The sequence below is a fragment of the Triplophysa dalaica genome, chromosome 1, assembly GCF_015846415.1.
Source record: "Triplophysa dalaica isolate WHDGS20190420 chromosome 1, ASM1584641v1, whole genome shotgun sequence".
NCBI classification, from domain to species: Eukaryota; Metazoa; Chordata; class Actinopteri; order Cypriniformes; family Nemacheilidae; genus Triplophysa; species Triplophysa dalaica.
This window is the reverse complement of record NC_079542.1, coordinates 3,647,475-3,665,081: the sequence shown is the minus strand read 5'-3', so window position 1 is coordinate 3,665,081 and position 17,607 is coordinate 3,647,475. Positions and strand designations below refer to the sequence as shown.

The 17,607-nt window shown below is 38.1% G+C and overlaps 2 protein-coding genes across 3 annotated transcripts; one reads left to right on the top strand and one right to left on the bottom strand.

Annotated features, from left to right (window-relative positions):
- Window positions 1–228: 228 nt before the first annotated feature.
- Window positions 229–9,624, top strand: LOC130426164 (polycystic kidney disease protein 1-like 2). The gene is made up of 21 exons (XM_056752758.1): window positions 229–578; window positions 1,458–1,571; window positions 1,686–1,792; window positions 1,998–2,060; window positions 2,201–2,338; window positions 2,437–2,534; window positions 2,629–2,746; window positions 3,042–3,170; window positions 3,261–3,483; window positions 3,876–4,057; window positions 4,135–4,365; window positions 5,199–5,300; window positions 5,385–5,563; window positions 6,138–6,272; window positions 6,439–6,641; window positions 6,804–6,997; window positions 7,093–7,225; window positions 7,872–8,067; window positions 8,552–8,768; window positions 8,870–8,954; window positions 9,044–9,624. Exons 1-21 carry the CDS (start codon window positions 254–256, stop codon window positions 9,088–9,090), a joined length of 3,219 nt encoding a protein of 1,072 aa, XP_056608736.1. The 5' UTR covers window positions 229–253; the 3' UTR covers window positions 9,091–9,624.
- A 2,160-nt stretch (window positions 9,625–11,784) lies between these two features.
- ist1 (IST1 factor associated with ESCRT-III) lies at window positions 11,785–17,526 on the bottom strand. 2 transcript variants are annotated; one of them, XM_056754646.1, is made up of 10 exons: window positions 17,394–17,526; window positions 16,486–16,582; window positions 16,214–16,394; window positions 16,045–16,132; window positions 15,879–15,962; window positions 15,672–15,782; window positions 15,400–15,591; window positions 15,214–15,324; window positions 13,333–13,381; window positions 11,785–13,236 (listed from the first exon to the last, which is right to left on the bottom strand). In XM_056754646.1, the coding sequence occupies exons 2-10, from the start codon at window positions 16,571–16,573 to the stop codon at window positions 13,070–13,072; spliced, it is 1,071 nt and encodes a 356-aa protein (XP_056610624.1). In that variant the 5' UTR covers window positions 16,574–16,582; window positions 17,394–17,526; the 3' UTR covers window positions 11,785–13,069. The 2 variants fall into 2 exon arrangements, 1 of the variants encoding a protein (XP_056610624.1); XR_008907296.1 differs by having other exon boundaries at window positions 13,137–13,236; window positions 13,333–15,324.
- Window positions 17,527–17,607: the final 81 nt, after the last annotated feature.

The window sequence follows — 17,607 nt, the reverse complement described above, 5'->3', positions numbered from 1 at the left end:
GAACCGTAAGACTCATTAAATTCTGTATCACAGAAATGATCATGGAAAAAACAATAGTAGAGGCCTTTTGGAATGAAACGTCTTAGCTTAAAGTCAGACTTTGCATGTATTTGAGTGTCTCCCATTTCCCTAATGAAGTTAGTTCACATTCACTGTTTTCACAAAGTGAGATCTCACATTTGCGTACATAGGCTCGCTGTTTTCCAGTCCTCACAAACTTCTCTCAGGTGGAGGTTGTTTCCAGCTTTCGACCATGGCTGCCTCGAAGCAGGTGCCCGTTTATTGTTGGATTTCAATTGTTTTGATGTCACTAGCGATTTCTATTGATGGGAAAGAGGATGATGGACACCACCAAAATAATTATGACAGCATCTTTGAGAACATCCACGGGGACGTCGCGTACGACTTTGTCGAGGAGTCTATGTCATGGGCTGAAGCTCAGAAAAGCTGTGAGGATCGAGGAGGACATCTTCTGAGAGACCTGAATGATGAGGTTAAGGAGTTCTTACGGACCCTTTCTACAGGACCTGGACGCTGGTGGGTCAATCCGGACTCGATGAGTGGAGATCCCATGCGTGGTAAGACTCAAAGTTTCATCGTAGACTCTCTGAACGTACTGTCCTTATATGACAAAGAATGACCAACTGCATAAAAATATAACAGTCACAGAAATATATGTATATTAATAGAGAGAGTGAGAGAGAGAGAGCAATTCTGGTAAAAAAGCAGAAAGAACTATAAATTTGGAAAAATCTTTCACCGCTCAGCTTATGAATATGGTAGACATCTATGAAAAGAATCAAAATGGGTCTGGGGCCTCATTCATATAACATTGTAGTATAGATTTTATCCTAACAGCGTGCATACGCACAGTCAAGAGTGTCTGGACGCTCAAAGTTTGTTTGTTCAAAATCTTGATATGTGCGTGGAAGATTATGCATTCACATTTGGATGGCAAGGTGTAAAAAACGTGATTCTTTTTTGAGTGTTTCAAGAGAACTTGGTTTATAAAAAAAAAGGGTCCAAGATACACCTTAAGATTTAAAAACTCAAAAAAGTCTTTCTCACACAAGGACAAACTGAAATTTGAATAGGAAAAAGATTTTGACAACCTTTTCTTGTGTAATATGTAACGCATTTTGCGAGAACAATTGATTTAAATTGTACTGTGTCTCGTTTGAAACTGTTAAAATCATTTCGATAAATATCAGTATGTTGTGATGTAAAACTAATTTAAAATGAAAATAAAGCCGTAGCAGAACCACAACTTTAAGTAACCCTGAACTTTTCAAGGAACTAGCCAATTTGTGAACCCCGTAAAGACGTTTCTCTATAAGAAGGACGTTCTATTAAACCTAAAGAAGCTTTTCTTAAATGTTTCCGAAATGTTGTTCTTGTATATGTGCATTAACCATTTTGAATAAACCTGTGTAATGTCCCTCTTGTTACAAATCAAGGCAGTGACCTCAACTTTCCACGCCATCTTGTTTGCACCTATTTGGACACCGAGCCATTTCGTCTAGTGACCACACCCAACTGCACCATGAGCTTTGGCTCCCTCTGCACGCTAGGTATGCAAATACAAAGGCATCCCATAAAACAATTCTACTTGGTGGTCAGAAGCAATACATCTGAGACAAAATGAACGGAACACAAAATGTATTGATGCGATTGTGTCGTTGCAGATACAAATATACATCTGAAGTCAAGCGAAGGAAAGCACAGACACCGTAGATCTATCAACACAATAACTGGTCTGGGGGCAGTAAGCACTCTTCCTGTGTTGTTGGAGGTTAGTAATTCGGTCCGTCTAAGACGACCCCCCATACATGTGTAAATGAAATATTTCTTCAGGGTGCATTAGGCCTAAACATGATGCCAGCAAACTACTACTATTTTTATTTTTGTTCATTTTTATAAAATAAATCAACTAGATCTAACCAGAGGAGTAGATGAACCAGTAAATGAACATGTTTCCTCTTCTTGTAATTTTGCAGAATGTCCGACTGATATTAAAGGATTTGGAAACAACGGTAGATGTGTTGACAAAGGACAATCGAGTATGTAGCGTTTCTTACACACAACACATTTTTAACCAGAGAGCACATTCTCTGTGCTTTTAAATCTTTACACTGTTCAATTTGTCTTCCAACACAATGTATGAATGTAATTCTTTTCTCGCTCTTCGTTTCCCTGAAAGCTCCTATATCTAAGAGGAATATACAATGTTGTAAAACTCACTCTTCCAATTCCTGTGGATATGGCTTCTGCAGTTATGAACAGCACTTCGGCCATGTTGCTGTATACACAAGAGTGTGGCCTCGATAACATGGAGGACGTAAGTCGAGTTTGGTTGGATTATTGCTCTCCACATTTATGAATCCTCTGTATTGTTGTCATAGCCATTCATTGGTGAATGCTTCTATATTCAAACAGTTTGAGGAGCTGATCACTTTGGCTGGACTCATTTATGCGGCGGTCAAAGACGGACCTGTCACGCAGGAGATGCCGACAGGAACCTTGTTTGTTGACAGGTCTGTGATTTTAAAAGCCTTTTATTGTTACGTACAGTAGCTCATCTTTGATGTAATGCTCCGGTGTTCATAAAGCTCTCCGTCTCATCCATAGGAAAACCCCCCAACAACTGGGTGGATCGGAGGTCGGCTCAAGTAATGGCACATATTGCCATCTGCCATCTTTTTCTGCTTTGTCAGGCCAGCTGCCTTCTGGGAAAGTCAATGTCCAGGTGTGTTCTCAATAATGTGCCATTGCCATTTACTCTCATATTTCATATGGGTAAGAATTCAAGAATGCACTCTATTTGTAGATACTTGGTGTGATTTCTTAATAAACATCGTTGGTGTCATTGTGCCCTTTTTCGGGATCGTTGTGGCAAAAGACTGTTGACTAATAAGAACGTTATTTGTTTTCCTTCCTCTCACATCATTGCGTTTTTCGTAACATTTTAATGAAATGAACTGTTCACCTTTATGACGTAATGATTTTACCGATAAAAATCTTCATCCTTTGTTTCATTGCAGCTGTTCCAGTTCAAAGTGAATCCAATGGAGGACAAGTCCAACGAAAGCATCACGGGAACAACATGCAGCTTCTCTTTGCAGGATGAAAACACCAACATCAAACTGAAAGGTCTTTCAGAGAACATTGAGGTGAGAACATTGAGCTTTCTTCACAGTATACTATTTAGTGGAGGGTGCTCTGTGCACAACGTCATCTGAAACTCAAACTCCTCTGTGCAGATATTTCTGCCCCGCACGGGTGCCAGCGAACCTGAAGTAGTTTCCATCGACTGGAAATCTGGATATTCCGTCACCTCGTCCTTCAACACTACAGACGTCAATATGACGGTGATTGTTACGGTGTCACCAAATAAAAACGTCACCCTCGCTTTTCAGCTGTTCCCGTCTACGTCCAACGGCACTAACCAAAATGCAACTGCAAGTGCTACTATAGGCCTTAAAGGTAACGTTTAAAAAATAGCGAAACATTGTTTATTAGTATAACTAGAAGAATAATGTTCCCGTTAGAAGATTAAATTGTAAAACAAAGTCCCATTCTGCGGAGATCTGGTCTTGGGTTGGATTTCAATCATTCTTTGAATGAAAAAGTTTTGTACCACAAGTGATACTTTTCCAAATATGACATTCAAATCCTTTCCTGGTTTTCATCTCAGAATAATGAAATAAGAAAGTATTCATATAAGTGTTAACTTTGACGACACTGTTTTCTATTTTAAAACACAAAGTATTCTTGCAATATAATAATATTGATTTATGGAAAAAAATGTATGTTGCAAAAAGATATGAGATTTATCCTTTCCCTCTCTCTCTCTCTATCTCTCTGTATTATTATAGAGGGTTATCGCTGGCTGATCACCCCAGAGATGAGAAAAGGAGGTTATTCCAGCTGGAAGGTGGCCATAATTCCAATCAATTACACTTCAAGCAATCAGCTGACCGTGAAAGTCTCTGTTTTTGTCACCAAGTGTCTCTTTTGGGACACAGACCTTGAACAGTGGAGTAGAGATGGTTGCATGGTAAGACTTCACAACAAGCGAATATTCAACTCTGTAACAAACGTGTGATTTACTGTGATCTTTCTTCCGTCTGACAGGTCGGTCCCAAAACAACACCAAGCTTAACCCACTGCTTGTGCAACCACACGACGTTCTTCGGAAGCTCCTTCTTTGTGATGCCCAACCAAGTGGATTTGTCCCAGACGGCGGCGCTCTTCGCCACCGTGAATGAGAACTATATCGTGGTGGTGTTGCTGAGCTGTTTCTTTGCCGTCTTTCTGGTGGTCCTAGCGTGGGCCTGGTACGCAGACCGCAAAGCTCTCCGAACGGTACGGTGCACATTCACATTTACTCGAAGGACAGTATGCACAATGTAACACTGAAGTTACAAGCAAAACATTTGTTGAAAGAAATCTAGAATGATAATACACAGACTGCTATTCCTTATGAAAAATAACCAGGGTTTAACTACAGTATTAAGATTTTTGTACTAAACCACAGCAGGATTAAAAAAGGTTTGTTAATTCAGTTAAAATAAAATATAGGGCTAAATAAAAATTGATAGACTACTAATGAAATTTTGCCTCAGCAATAAGCTAAAATAAGTTAAGTAACTATTATTAAATAGAAATAAATAGAATGTAATTTTAAACTGAAACTGTAATTTAAAAAAAATTAAACTCATAGAGCAACATAATAAAATGAAATAAAATACAAAATGGTTAAATAAAATAAAAATGAATATAAACACTAATAATATATAAAAAATAAAAGATCATTCAAAATACTCTTTTTAGTTTAATCGTGAACTTTAAAGTAAATATAAGGTAAATGTTAATCAGTCCTTAAAAAAATATGGTTTCTAGACTTTAAAAATAACATTTTCTCCAGTTCCTTCGATCCCAGGGGTTTGTATATACTCGGATACAAATGTACAGTATATTGCAATGTAAGTTGCTTTGGAAAAAAGCCTCTGCCAAATGCATGAATGTAAATGTAAATGTAAAACCAAGGCTTATTTTTTTTTAAGGGATAATTTTATAAGATGCTCACAAACCAAACATCCATTGGGCAAAACACAGTACGGTGTTTAAAAGCCTCTTTAAAATGATGCATTTTGTCAAAACATAATTGTGACATGATGAAATATCTGTATCCACAGCGAAAGATGACTCTTCTGGATGACAACCACCCATGTGCCGAGTACAACTATCTTATAACTTTTCAGACAGGTCACAGAAGAAATGCTGGCACCAGTGCTAAGGTAAACCATACTGTTTACATACGGTTGTTATCTGACATTCAGTGCCTTTAATTAAACTAAATGAAAAGTGATTTTCTCTGACAGGTAAAGGCCATCCTTTACTTCGAGGAAGGAAAAAGTGACACTTACAACCTGTCTGATGCGGATAAGCCGGTGTTTGAGAGAGGAGGTGTTGACGTGTTCCTGCTCAGCATACCCTTCTCTCTCGGTACATTGGAGAGCATTGAGATTTGGCATGATAACTCGTCAGGAGACCCGGACTGGTAAGTGTTTGAAAGCCTTTCCTTTGCATGCATTTTCTTAGTTTTGCATAGCAAAGCAGAAAGTGATAGCGCTTTAAAATGAGTGCATTTCACTTTTGTGCCACTTTCACTTTTCCTGTGTGCTTTATTTTATTCACAAAAGCTAGAAGCACAAATTAAACTAAATAAACTTGTAAATAAATTATTGAAATTTATACAGGAAATTTACTTTAAATGGCAACAGAAAAATAAAATAGCAGTTTATTTTTAAGTGTTAGAGAGAGGAAACACTTCACTCACATTATAAATGGATGACAGAGGAACAGTTTTGATAGGGAAATGTATAAAAATCGAATTATTCTTTCATTTCATTCATTTAACCAGGTTTAAAACGTCATTAATTATTATTACTTTGTCATAATTAGTTGTTTTTATTATATTAATTTGTATTATTTTCACCGAACAGCAACATAAACAACATTTAACAATATCAGTTCCAAAACAATAAAAGAGAACGAACAATAATACACTGGCAAAAACTACCAGAAACTTAAGAGTTTGAGATGAATACTTGCATTTGTCTCACATTTTTCAGGTACCTGAACAGACTGACGGTTCAAGATTTACAGACACAAGAGATCACACACTTTTTGTGCTCCACCTGGCTGAGAGGCGAGACCTGCAAGAGAACCTTCAACTCGGCCAAGAACAATGAAATCGCAAGCTTTGGGTAGGACCACGACTTATCACTAAAACAAAATTTTATGTGCAATACTAGACAAAAGTTTTGATACCCATTTTGCAGTGAGAACAAAAGCCAAGTAGCTTCAGGTCATACGGTTTCTTTTAGATCATCAGAAGTTCGTCCAAACCTTCTTCCCTGTTTTCCTTCCCAGTGACATTTTCCAGACTCGGACATCATCCGGCTTCCGTGACGAGCACATCTGGGTGTCGGTCGTGGACCCGCCACGCCGCAGCCCCTTCACCCGGGTGCAGAGGGTCGCCTGCTGTATGTCTCTCCTGCTCTGTACCATGGCCATTAACATCATGTTTTGGAACCTTCCAACGGATGAAGAGTCTCCCGTCCTCCTGAAGATAGGTCAGACCTTTCGTGCAAATTTTCCCTTTGTAACACTCAAATGTGCCGGCACATTTTGGTATTTACACCAATCCATCATGTTTTTAAGAGTATGTTTTGTCAAAATGCGATTAATATGAAGTAAAAAAATGAATTTTTAACTTACATTCATTTGTTTTTCAGGGTCTTTCGCACTGACCTGGCAGGAGCTGATGGTGGCGGTGGAGAGCGGACTCTTCATGTTTCCCATCAACATTCTCATCATTACCATCTTCCGTCACATCAAGCCACGTCTTATCGACAACAAAGAGGAAAGTAACATCATCAAGAACAAAGCAGTCATCCCTGCCTCTGTGTCCATGAACACCATCATTCAGGTTCAGCAGTTTTTCTGTAACATTACATTCACTCTCTCTCTCCTGTAAGCAAAACTGTAGGTTGTTAAAAGTGCGTGTTGTGTTCCCGCCCGCAGGAAATTATGGATCTGTTGGTGTGTCTCAGCAAAAACCCCAAAAACATGTTGGGCAAGGATCTGGGGTCCGAAAGCAACGGAGATCTCTTCTGGGCTCTGAACAAAGTCCACGACCTGATTGAGAGGATGACAGGTTCATTGATCACTACAGAAATCTCACCTCATTTGAAAAAGTGCACTTAAAGGGTTAATTCACCTAAAACAAAAAGTTTATTCGTCCTTGTGGTTCAAAACTTCTGTGGAACCCAAAAGAAGATATTTTGAGAAACGCTTCAGTGTTGTGTGTACAATTGGAAGTCATTGTGGGGCAAATGTTGTTCGGTTAGCAACGTTCTTCAACATGTTTTCTTTTGTGTTCTGCAGAAGCAAGAAAATTGATGACTTTTCTTTTTGTGTTTACTTTCCCTTTAACTGACATCTTTTGAAATACGTGTTCCTTTAAAAAAGTCTCTTACATTAAAGTGACGCAAAAAAAACTCACCCTCTTGTCATTTCAGACCTGCATGACTTTCTTTCTTCTGCAGAACACTAAAAGAAGATATTTTAAAGAAAGTTGTTAACCGAAGACCCCACTGGACCCCATTCACTTCTATTGTATGGACACAAAACCATTGCAAGTGAATGGGGACCAGTTAACAACATTCTTCAAAATATCTTCTTTTGTGTTCTGCGGAAGAAAGACAGAATTAATTTTTTGGGTGAACTTTCACTTTAACGTAGTCCCCCATGCCAGAAAAATGTCATATAAAACAAATCGTCATTCTGTTGTTTTTCCGCAGTGGAAATTGTTGGTGATCCTCACTGGTCGTATTGCAGCCGCTTCGTGTTTTACTCTTTAAGTCACGTCAGTCGTCTTCTGGATCACGTTGGAGAAAAGGGCTGTTTCCTCAACGAAGAGCTCCGACAGGCCAGGGGGACGCTGGGTGTTTTGTTGAAGAAGGCCGAGCTGGCGTCTCTCAGACACGCGGCCCAAACGTGAGGATGATTCAGTTTTACAAGACACTTATCTGATGCTTAAACCTTCCTTAAAAAAACAAAAGATCTCTTCAAAATCACAATAATTTCGCGGAGGTTCGATCAAATTAAATGGAGAACAAATGGAAATGATTTCTAAGTATCAGATATGAGCACTCAAAAACTCAGAAATCTCAAATGTCAAGAATGTGTCAAACTGAGCTCAGATTTGTCAAGTCTGCGAGCAAAAGTCAATATTGTTGAAGATCTCAATATGAAGTCATTGAACATTTCTCATCAAATTGACCCAAATCAGATTATTTTACCACTACAATCTACATTCATTTTGCACCTCCATACACTTCATGTATTTAAACACAACTAAGAACTTTCAACCCCTGAGTAATACAAGTTAACTCCGGGCCTAAACCATTTCTTCAGCGGGTCTTTTAAAATTTGAATTGGTTCTTTCCATAAACGTTTTTTGTGTGTGTTTGTGTCCTAGTACCGTAATCGTGCAGGAACCACAGAAGAAGAAGGGTTGGTGGTTGCCGTGGTGGTTTCTGTTTGTCGGATGGGCTCTTCTTTTCTTCATGAGCGGCATCTCCACCTTCTTCACACTGCTGTACGGATTCCAGTACGGCAGAGAGTCGTCCATACAGTGGGTGATCACCCTGACACTGTCTCTGGTCCAGAGCATCTTCCTCCTGCAGCCTCTCAAGGTAAAAGACATTCTTGAGAAAAATCTGACTTAAAACTGAAACTTCTTTCGTTGTAACTCACTTTTGTTTGTTTCTTTTTTGCTGGTTATTTTGAATTTCAGGTGATATTGGTGGCCATCTTCTTCGCCATGATCCTGAGACCAGTGGGTGTGGATGAAAACGAAGAGGTCGAGCTTCTCCTGAAAGGTGAGAATATGCACATCAAAACCGTAACGTCCATCGGCCTTCCCAAATGCAAGCAGTGACCTCACAAACATTTCATTTCCCTTTTTCAGAGCAAAAGAAAAGATGTCAGGAGTACTCCGGAAGATCAACTTCCTGAACATAACCGGTAAAAGATGCTGGATTGAAGAACCTTGCGGGGATTTTGACTCGAGATATTGTTGTTGGGAACAGTGCGTGTTCCGATTATTTGACTTGTACATAATTCATGAATCAAAATGTAGTCAAAACAAAGTAAACTTAGTCTTAGTGGATGTCGTGCTTTGTCTTTATTTTGAAACCTTTGGAAATATATTAACATACTATGAGTACTTGTCAATGATGCGAAAGGAACACAACCGTTCACACAAGTTTGTTTAAAAAGAAGAACAGGGAATATGTTAATAGAGCTACGTTTTGGTGGTCAGTGTCATTCTAGATGATCATTTTTATTTAAGTACAATTTAAGAGAGCAGATTCTCATTATACATAAAGTTAAATCATTTTCCTGTTTAGAACTGCTGTCTGTCTGCTGTCATTCTTTCTCTCGTCTAATAAAAGGACTGAAATCTAATATGTCAACGAAACTTTAGAATGTTGCATTTAGGAAACTTATTTTTGGTAACCTGTGTATTATCAGAAATATACTAGATAAAACACTGCATACTAACTGCTATACCTCAAATAAATATATGCATAAATATACAATGAAATGTATTTAAACATATCCTATATAAATAAACTCTATTTAAATGTGCCTCCAGTGCATTTCAGTCTGTCTTTAAATGTTAGTATATGTGCAGCTACCTTGTGTGGTCTTTGCTTGTTGTTTAAAACTAAATTGCAAAAAGAAATAATTGTGTTTGAACGGATTCACAAAGTGTGATAGCTAGTATAAAACCTCATAAAAGTTTAGTTTCTCTGTATTAGACTGAGAGAAAATATGATAACACTGAAAACACACTATAATAAATAATGAAAATATAATAATGCTGCATAATAATGTATAATATCATACAGTCATAATATAATAAAATATGTTAAAGGCATAAACGCACAAAAACAAAATCTTGTAATAACAACAAAAATTCTATAAACCACAGAAAATCTGTAGACGTCAATATAGTGTGAAGGGCTGAAAAATATGTACTGTGTTAACAAAGGAGTCATAGCTGGCGGGGGTTTAGACCCCACTTTTAGGACACTATTAGAAAAATGTCATCATAAACCCGCACACCCACCCTTCCAGACCCCCGTTGTGTTTCTCTGTGTCCTGCTTCAGGTCAGATGTGTTAGCAGGCACATCCAGACAGAAGTCTCAGCACGCATGGCCTTGTGTCTGTGTGACGATAATCTCCTTTGGACACAGACACTCCATCCGTTTACAAAGAGGGAGAAATGAGATAGAGACTAGAGATGTGCACGATGCATATCATCTGACACCGTTTTACAAAATCTAACAACATTATTCTATTATTGGCCATTTCCATAGAGTTTTGAGGCTTTAGTCTGGCTTTAGCTAGTGTACTGAAATGTCGGCAAAACATGTTTATTGTAAAATTATTGTCTCTCTCATCTGAGAAAGAAGAGAAAAAATGTTGATGAATCAGACTGCACCCATTTCATCTAAACAAACGAAAGCATAGCTTCTAGAGGTTGTTCTTTAAGGGATGGTTCACCAAACTCTGACATCATTTTCTCCCCCTCAGGTTGTTCCAAACCTGTATACATTTCTATGTATTGCTAAACACAAAGAGAGATATTTGTAAGAATGTCAGTAACTGAACAGATCTCTTTCCCATCATCAACTCCCATCGCATTTATTTTCCCTACTATGGCAGTAAATGAGGGATGAGATCTGTATGGTTACTGACATTCTTCCAAATATCTTACTTTGTTGTTCAGCAGAACAAAGAAATTTATACAGGTTGGGAACAACCTGAGGGGGAGTAAATGATGTCAGAATTATAATTTTTGGGTGAAATGTCCCTTTAAGGCGGTTGACCAAAAAACAAACATCCTGTCATTATTATATTTAGCATCTAAGGCTGTATGGCTCTCTGTTTGTAAAAGTTAACAATCAAAGAGTCAAAATACACCCAGTTTTAAATATGTTCTTTAATACTACGTACACTGCCAGAGGATCCTCCGGAAATAGGAAGTTTTTTATTTTCTAAATTATAATAAAATATAAAAAGTTTAAAATAGATGTGCAAAGGAAAATGAGCTTTTTGGACACAATGACGTTCGGATCATATACTTTATTGTATACTTTACTTTTTGTGTCAATTTTGGTTTAATTTGAGCAACTTTGTTATGCGCTTTAGTCATTTATTGTTAATATTTAATGTTTTAAATTGACATTTTTTGTTTTTATTTATTTCCAGTTACTAATTATTTAATTTATCAGATCAATTATATTATAATTAAGTTTCTCATCTTAAACTTATTCCAGTTTTGTGTAAAGGTGACATTTCAAATTTTTTGAAAAACAAAGGAAGATATTTTGAAGAACGTTGGTAACCAAACAACCCATGCCATCACTAACTTCCATTGTATGAACACAAAACCTCTGGGACTCAAAATGTCTTCTTTTTGTCTTCCACAGATAAAGAGTTATATACAGGTCGACATAAGGGTGTATAAATGATGAATGGCTTTTTTTGGGTGAACAGACCTGCTTCATATTATTTGTATAATAGCAGCCTCTAGTGGCCTCAAAGAGTAAAACATGAAAGATTTCATTTCATCACAGCATTACGTATAAGTCTCTTTTCTCACTGAAAAATAAGAATTTAGATAAGAACTTAGAATGTTATGAGCAAATAGACTTTATTACATGTTTTCAATGCAAGCAAAATCAGTATCAAACATACATAATACGCCAGATTCTCACTCAGATGATTTAAGATGAACAAATTAGTGTTAAGGGAGAAACAATAACACACACACACCTACGTATATAAAGGCTTCTGTCGAGCCCCATAATAAACATAAAGCATTGACAACGGGACTGTCGAGTAAATACAAATATTTTAAAACCCTCACCAAGAATAATGACTCATCCAAAATATGGAGTTCAATAGACAAGCTATTAGCATGGACACAGATCCCAGAGGCAGACGTGAAACGACAAGGCCACAGCTGAAGAGAGAAGAACTGTATAAGGCCATAACAGTTTAATACACAAACAAAACTAAAGATGGAGTGTTAGCCAATGCAAACCTAATAGAAGATCATAAAGAAAGCTGACTTGTGACATTTCTAACGGGAACACAATCTCACGTCAGTCACAACCTGCTTAACAAAAACAAAGAAATGTTTAACTTTAATACACGGGATGTTAATTCAAAATCAGGGCAAAATAAAACCTGCCATCTTTAACTAGGTGTGCATAGAGCAAACAAGCTTAGGTGTTTAGATGAGAAACCCACCGTTGCATGTGAAACAGGCACAACAGATCTCTCACGTCAAGACTGTTTTACTTGTCAATAACAAAACAGCTGTGTCATTCACACACATTCTCTCCTTTACGTCATTCGCTCGGTCATTCATAAAACAGCAGATAAGCTCTTTACACAACTCATGGTGTACAAAAGCAGACAGGTTAGACCTGCTTTTTCCTATATTACTCAAAGAGTACGCAAAAGATTTCCTGAAAGTCCTGGAAGCAAAAAGAAAGTACTGTAGGCATCTGTCTCGTAAAAAGGGGGAAGCTAACAGATAGAATGATTATCAATAGATCAATAGTATAATATATATATTATTTAGTGGTGGTCATACATGCTGCTGAAGTTAGAATACATAACAGATCACCGGACTAACTAGTTTCATTTGTCATCGAAGCCTTTTGTGCAGGGAGGGCGTTTTGTCACAGGCCAAAGTCTAAAGTGAATTTCGTATACATGTTCTCCGCTGCCATTCACAAGCGTCTCTAGTATGAGATCCTTCATTATGTTTGGTTACCAATATTACTTTACACCTCCACCAGAAGTACAGAGAACAGCGTGTACGTGAAGACGGACAAGGTGCGATGATGTCTTGTGTGGCAGCTGGAGGTTTGGAAGGAGATGTCCTGTCTCCAGATGTGATCTGGACGATTAGGTCTTCTTCTTGAGATCTTCAAAGCGTCGAGACAGGTCGTCAAAGTCGATGTCGTCTGAAGTGTTGGGGTTCCCTCCGAACGAGGATGCGGGGAGCGTGTTGGGAACAGACGGAAGCTCTGGAAGGCTGGAGTTGTCATAGAATTGGCCGGATGGGACTGGGCCTGGAGACAAAGCGAATGTTTAAAGATAGAATCATAAATAAGAAAATAATTCATCTTTTTTTTATTCACATAAAGCAATAAAAGGAGAATGTATACCTGGCATCACCTGGGGACAAGCAGAGGGTTTGACTGACAAATCATCGATCTTAAAGAAAAGCAACATTGATAATGTTAACCCCTCATATAAAACATGGACAAAACATACAAAGCTAAATAAATCTGGTGTGTTTGTACCTTTAAAAGGTCGTCAAACATTTTTACAGATTTTATTCGGCCATATAATGTTTTTTGTAAACTGCTCTGGATGAAAGTGTCTGCTGAATGCTTAAATATAAATATTAGCTCAGTAATTCCAATGTATACCTCTTAATAGGCCTTATTTTACAGTTTTTTTCCCCTAAAGGTAACAGAATAAATAACTGTAAAGTATCCCGTGTTTCTTAAGGACAGGACTAGAATCTGAGGGTCTCTATTTTGGGGTCTATATTGAATATACTGTACAGCCGCAGGAAAAATAAGGAAACCATTCAAAATTTTCATTTCAAATCATTTCTAATTGTATTGTGGCCATTTCAGTCCAGTGTTAGTTGAATTTAAAAAAAATCAAACTTCAGGACTGTGAAAGACTGACAGCATGAGAAGACAGATGCAAACTGTGAGAAAATCCAGGTAATCACATTTTTCCAAAATACATGTAGAAATATTACTGTTGTATTGCTTAATACGTGAATAGAAGCTGGTTTCTTTGCATTTTTTTTAGATCTGAAATAATACACCACATATTTTCGGTTATTTTGAACTGTTTCTCCAGTTTTCATTTTCTGCCAATAAATCCCAAAAAATGAATTGGGGAGTTTTGTAGTTTACAGAATGAAACAAAAATAATAATTTTACTTAAACACAAACCTATAAATAGTACTTTTTTAAATCTGAAAACAAATCTGAAATGGTCTCTTAATTTTTTTCAGAGGCTGTAGATCTTTCAAGTTATGACACACTGTAAAAAGATTACATTTAGTTGAAACTTTAATTGGAGGGGCCTTCAAATATTAGTGGACAAGGGGGAGGACTTGAATCCAGTGTATTGATAGGTTTAGTTTCCTTTATTTAACCAGAAAGAGACTCATTGAGATTAAAAATCTCTTTTTCAATAGTGGACTGGTTTGTGATGTCAGAAACCAAGGATTTCAGAGTGAGATGTTTTTTGCAACCTAATTTTAGCAGATGATCTTTATGAACTGAAGGGACTGAGTTCTGAAAAATATGTTACAGTATGTTTTCATAAAATAATTAACATTTTATTTCTAATTTTTCATGACTGATCTCCAGTCGACACTTCTGTATCATTAGTAAAAGCATGACAGAGGAAAAGTATGATAGAACGCACCCGTGCAACAACATGACCTTGTCGTGAATACAGATCAAGTGCTCATGAAGGAAAAGGGATAGAGTCGAGGGATAGTACCATTTATTCACCCTTATGTCGTATATGACTGTCTTCTGCAGAACACAAAAGAAGATATTTTGAGAATGGTTTTGTGTCCATACAATAGAAGTCAAAGGCGACAATGTTGTTTGGTAACCAACATTCTTCAAAATATCTTTTGTGTTCTGCAGAAGGGTGAAGGTCATACAGATTTGAGATGACATGAGGATGAGTAAATTACATTTTGGAATGAACCATCCATTTATCACATGCGCAGTGGTGGATTTGTTGGAAAAAATGCTTGTAGTATTTCTTCCGTTTATAAATACTTGAAAGCATTTCCCCAAGAATTCCAAAAAAGCAGTAAACTCAACATGGCAGAGGTTAGAAATGAGGCGAGTTTGTGATGTTTTGTGGCACGGGCATGCGAAGGCTCCCAGGGAGAAGAGTAAGTATAGAGCAGTGTTAAGCATGTGAACTGTAACAAATTGCTCTTCCCTGAATGAGTCGTCCACGTCTGGGTGAGGGGGTTGGAGAACTCTTGCACTTACAGATTCATAGGTTGGTGGGCAGCTGGGAAGTTGTGGTGGCTGCCCTCCTCTCGCTGGAGGCTGGAAGTTGCTAAAGCCATCATAGGTTCCAACAGGACCATTGAAGGGCTCCTTTGGGGGATGTGAACAGTTTTAGAATTCAACTTGAACACGTCTAAGATGCTTGAAAGTGTGAGAAGTGCTTACAGCTCCTTTGGGTACAGGGTAGTTGAAAGCTGTGGGCATGGGCATTGGCATGGGCATAGGCATGGCCTCAGTGGGGGCGGTGAAACCTCCTCCACCTCCTCCCCCTCCTCCACCCCTTCCACCAGCTCCGGGCTTTCTGAAGTCACTGTTCACATCTATCAGATCAGCTTCTTCCCCCTGACACACTTCAGGCTGTGAAAACACGTGTTAAGATGTGAAATGTCTGCAGAAGTAGCAGAGATGAGTGAGAAGAACAGGAGTTTAGGTCCTACCCGAACCATGGCATCAGGTTCATAAGGGACGTTGTAGTTCTTGGCGATCTCTATGAGGTAACGCTCCACCAAAATCTTTGGCGGGGACTCCACGCTCAGTTTGTGCATAAGCTAAGAAAGACAGTCGAATATGAAATTATAAGAACAACTAAAGCTAGATTTATTAACGGTGCTTGGCCAACTACACAAATGGGTGTTTAATCATACCCTGTCATTCACTGTTCCGATCTGATTCGTCCTGCAAAGCTTTGCGTACTCTTTGCTGTATTTGGCACACAACTGGTCTGAGACCTGCGAGACAAAAAACATTAGAAAGAAAACATAAGGACATATGCAAGTCCATCAACAGATTAAAGACGGAAAACACACGCACGATTTTCAGTTCTACAACTTCTGACTGTAGACGGGGAGCCGCCCAGATGAGAGTGGACACCGCTTCTTGTAGACCAGGGTCAAGTTCTCTGAAGAGATCAAAGGAAACGGTGAACATCTCCTGCCACGTACAGACAGCGGGAGCCTGAAATCTGAATCTTCTGACTTACTTCATGGACTGTATTAAACCAAAACGGGTGAGCAACAGATCGCAGTATAACTCCAGAATCTCCATGGCCTCCACCAGATAATCTTCTCTGATGATGTGCTCGACTCTGATCCTCGCACGCTCATCTTTGCCTGCCGACAAGTAGTCTGCGATTTCCTTACGAGCCTTTTGGGCCAATTCAGCTAATTCAGACGAGAAGAAATGAAACGCCATTCATATCACAAATAAATCAACTTTTAGAAGTTCTGCATGTAAGGAGGGCATCCAACTCACATTTCTTCTTCTCGAGAAGTTTGAGGCGGTTTATGACCAGCCTGAGGTTGACGCGAAGCCTCTCTGATTTAAATCCTCCACCGAGCATGATGGAGATCTGAGGACAAACACCAAAGCAAATGTGAGAAGAAACGTGTGGACTAACGCTTGTTCGCAGTCAGACTGTCAAATATCAAACTCATTTAAAGATCATTGCTTGAATTAGGAGTGATGTCACTGTCATATCAAGACAAAAGCAAATGTGAATAATAAGAGGTTAAACTTGATCACTTTAGTTAATCGAACATTCAGAAAAACAATAAATATTACTAAAGATACAATTAATCCTGTATTACAATATGTCACAACACCTACAAAACAAGAAGTGTCAGTACTATTGTTCAGTGATGATGTCTAAACGTTTAACATATTTTTGTACCATGACACACTGTGAAGCAAAACATATTATGTGTAACATGATAGAGTAAAAAAAAACATTTTTCTCGTTTTGTTATGCACACAATAAATGTAAAAACATGAGTTTGTTTGTTGGCACGAGGTTCTCTTACACGTACAGTCTACACAGTATGAGTCACAAGAAGCTAAGAAACACCCAAAACACACAACAACAATAAGACTCAAAACAACCGAACCAACATACCAAACAATCAACAATCTGTTGTTATTCTATCTAATCCCATCTGTCGATTATAACCGTATACTTTAAACTACAGTACTTATAAATTAAACAGATCACATTTGAAACAATATAACCAGGAAGAGAGTCGATTAGCAAGCGGCTAACAGCACCTTCTTTTCCAAAGTCAACAAATATCCATCCAAACCCCTACAAATGTGTAATAATACACAACACTTTATCAATCGATCAAGAATTTAAGAGACAAATGTGTAATAAATGTCATATTTACAGTTGATGATCACTGGAGACGCTGATGAGAAGTAGGTTTCGATGACAATTACGGGCGAATGTTTAGTTGCGCTTCACTTCCGCATTGGGCGTAACGTCGTCACTCATGGCGCGTCACATCACATGACCAGTGAGGGAAAACCCCAAATCACATGCTCTTAATGATGTCATGTTTATTATATATAAATATTTTGTAGGAAATTGAATTAAAGCTT

What these genes read in the sequence shown, in the direction of transcription:
- LOC130426164 (XM_056752758.1), top strand. Translation starts at nt 254, where the DNA reads ATGGCTGCCTCGAAGCAGGTGCCCGTTTATTGTTGGATTTCAATTGTT. An exon ending in TGCTACTATAGGCCTTAAAG is followed by an intron (nt 3,484 to 3,875) that starts GTAACGTTTAAA and finishes GTATTATTATAG; the next exon opens with AGGGTTATCGCTGGCTGATC. An exon ending in TCCTCCTGCAGCCTCTCAAG is followed by an intron (nt 8,769 to 8,869) that starts GTAAAAGACATT and finishes TTTGAATTTCAG; the next exon opens with GTGATATTGGTGGCCATCTT.
- ist1 (XM_056754646.1), bottom strand. Translation starts at nt 16,573, where the DNA reads ATGCTCGGTGGAGGATTTAAATCAGAGAGGCTTCGCGTCAACCTCAGG. An exon ending in AAGTTGTAGAACTGAAAATC is followed by an intron (nt 15,963 to 16,044) that starts GTGCGTGTGTTT and finishes TTTGTCTCGCAG; the next exon opens with GTCTCAGACCAGTTGTGTGC. An exon ending in TCGGAACAGTGAATGACAGG is followed by an intron (nt 15,783 to 15,878) that starts GTATGATTAAAC and finishes TGTCTTTCTTAG; the next exon opens with CTTATGCACAAACTGAGCGT.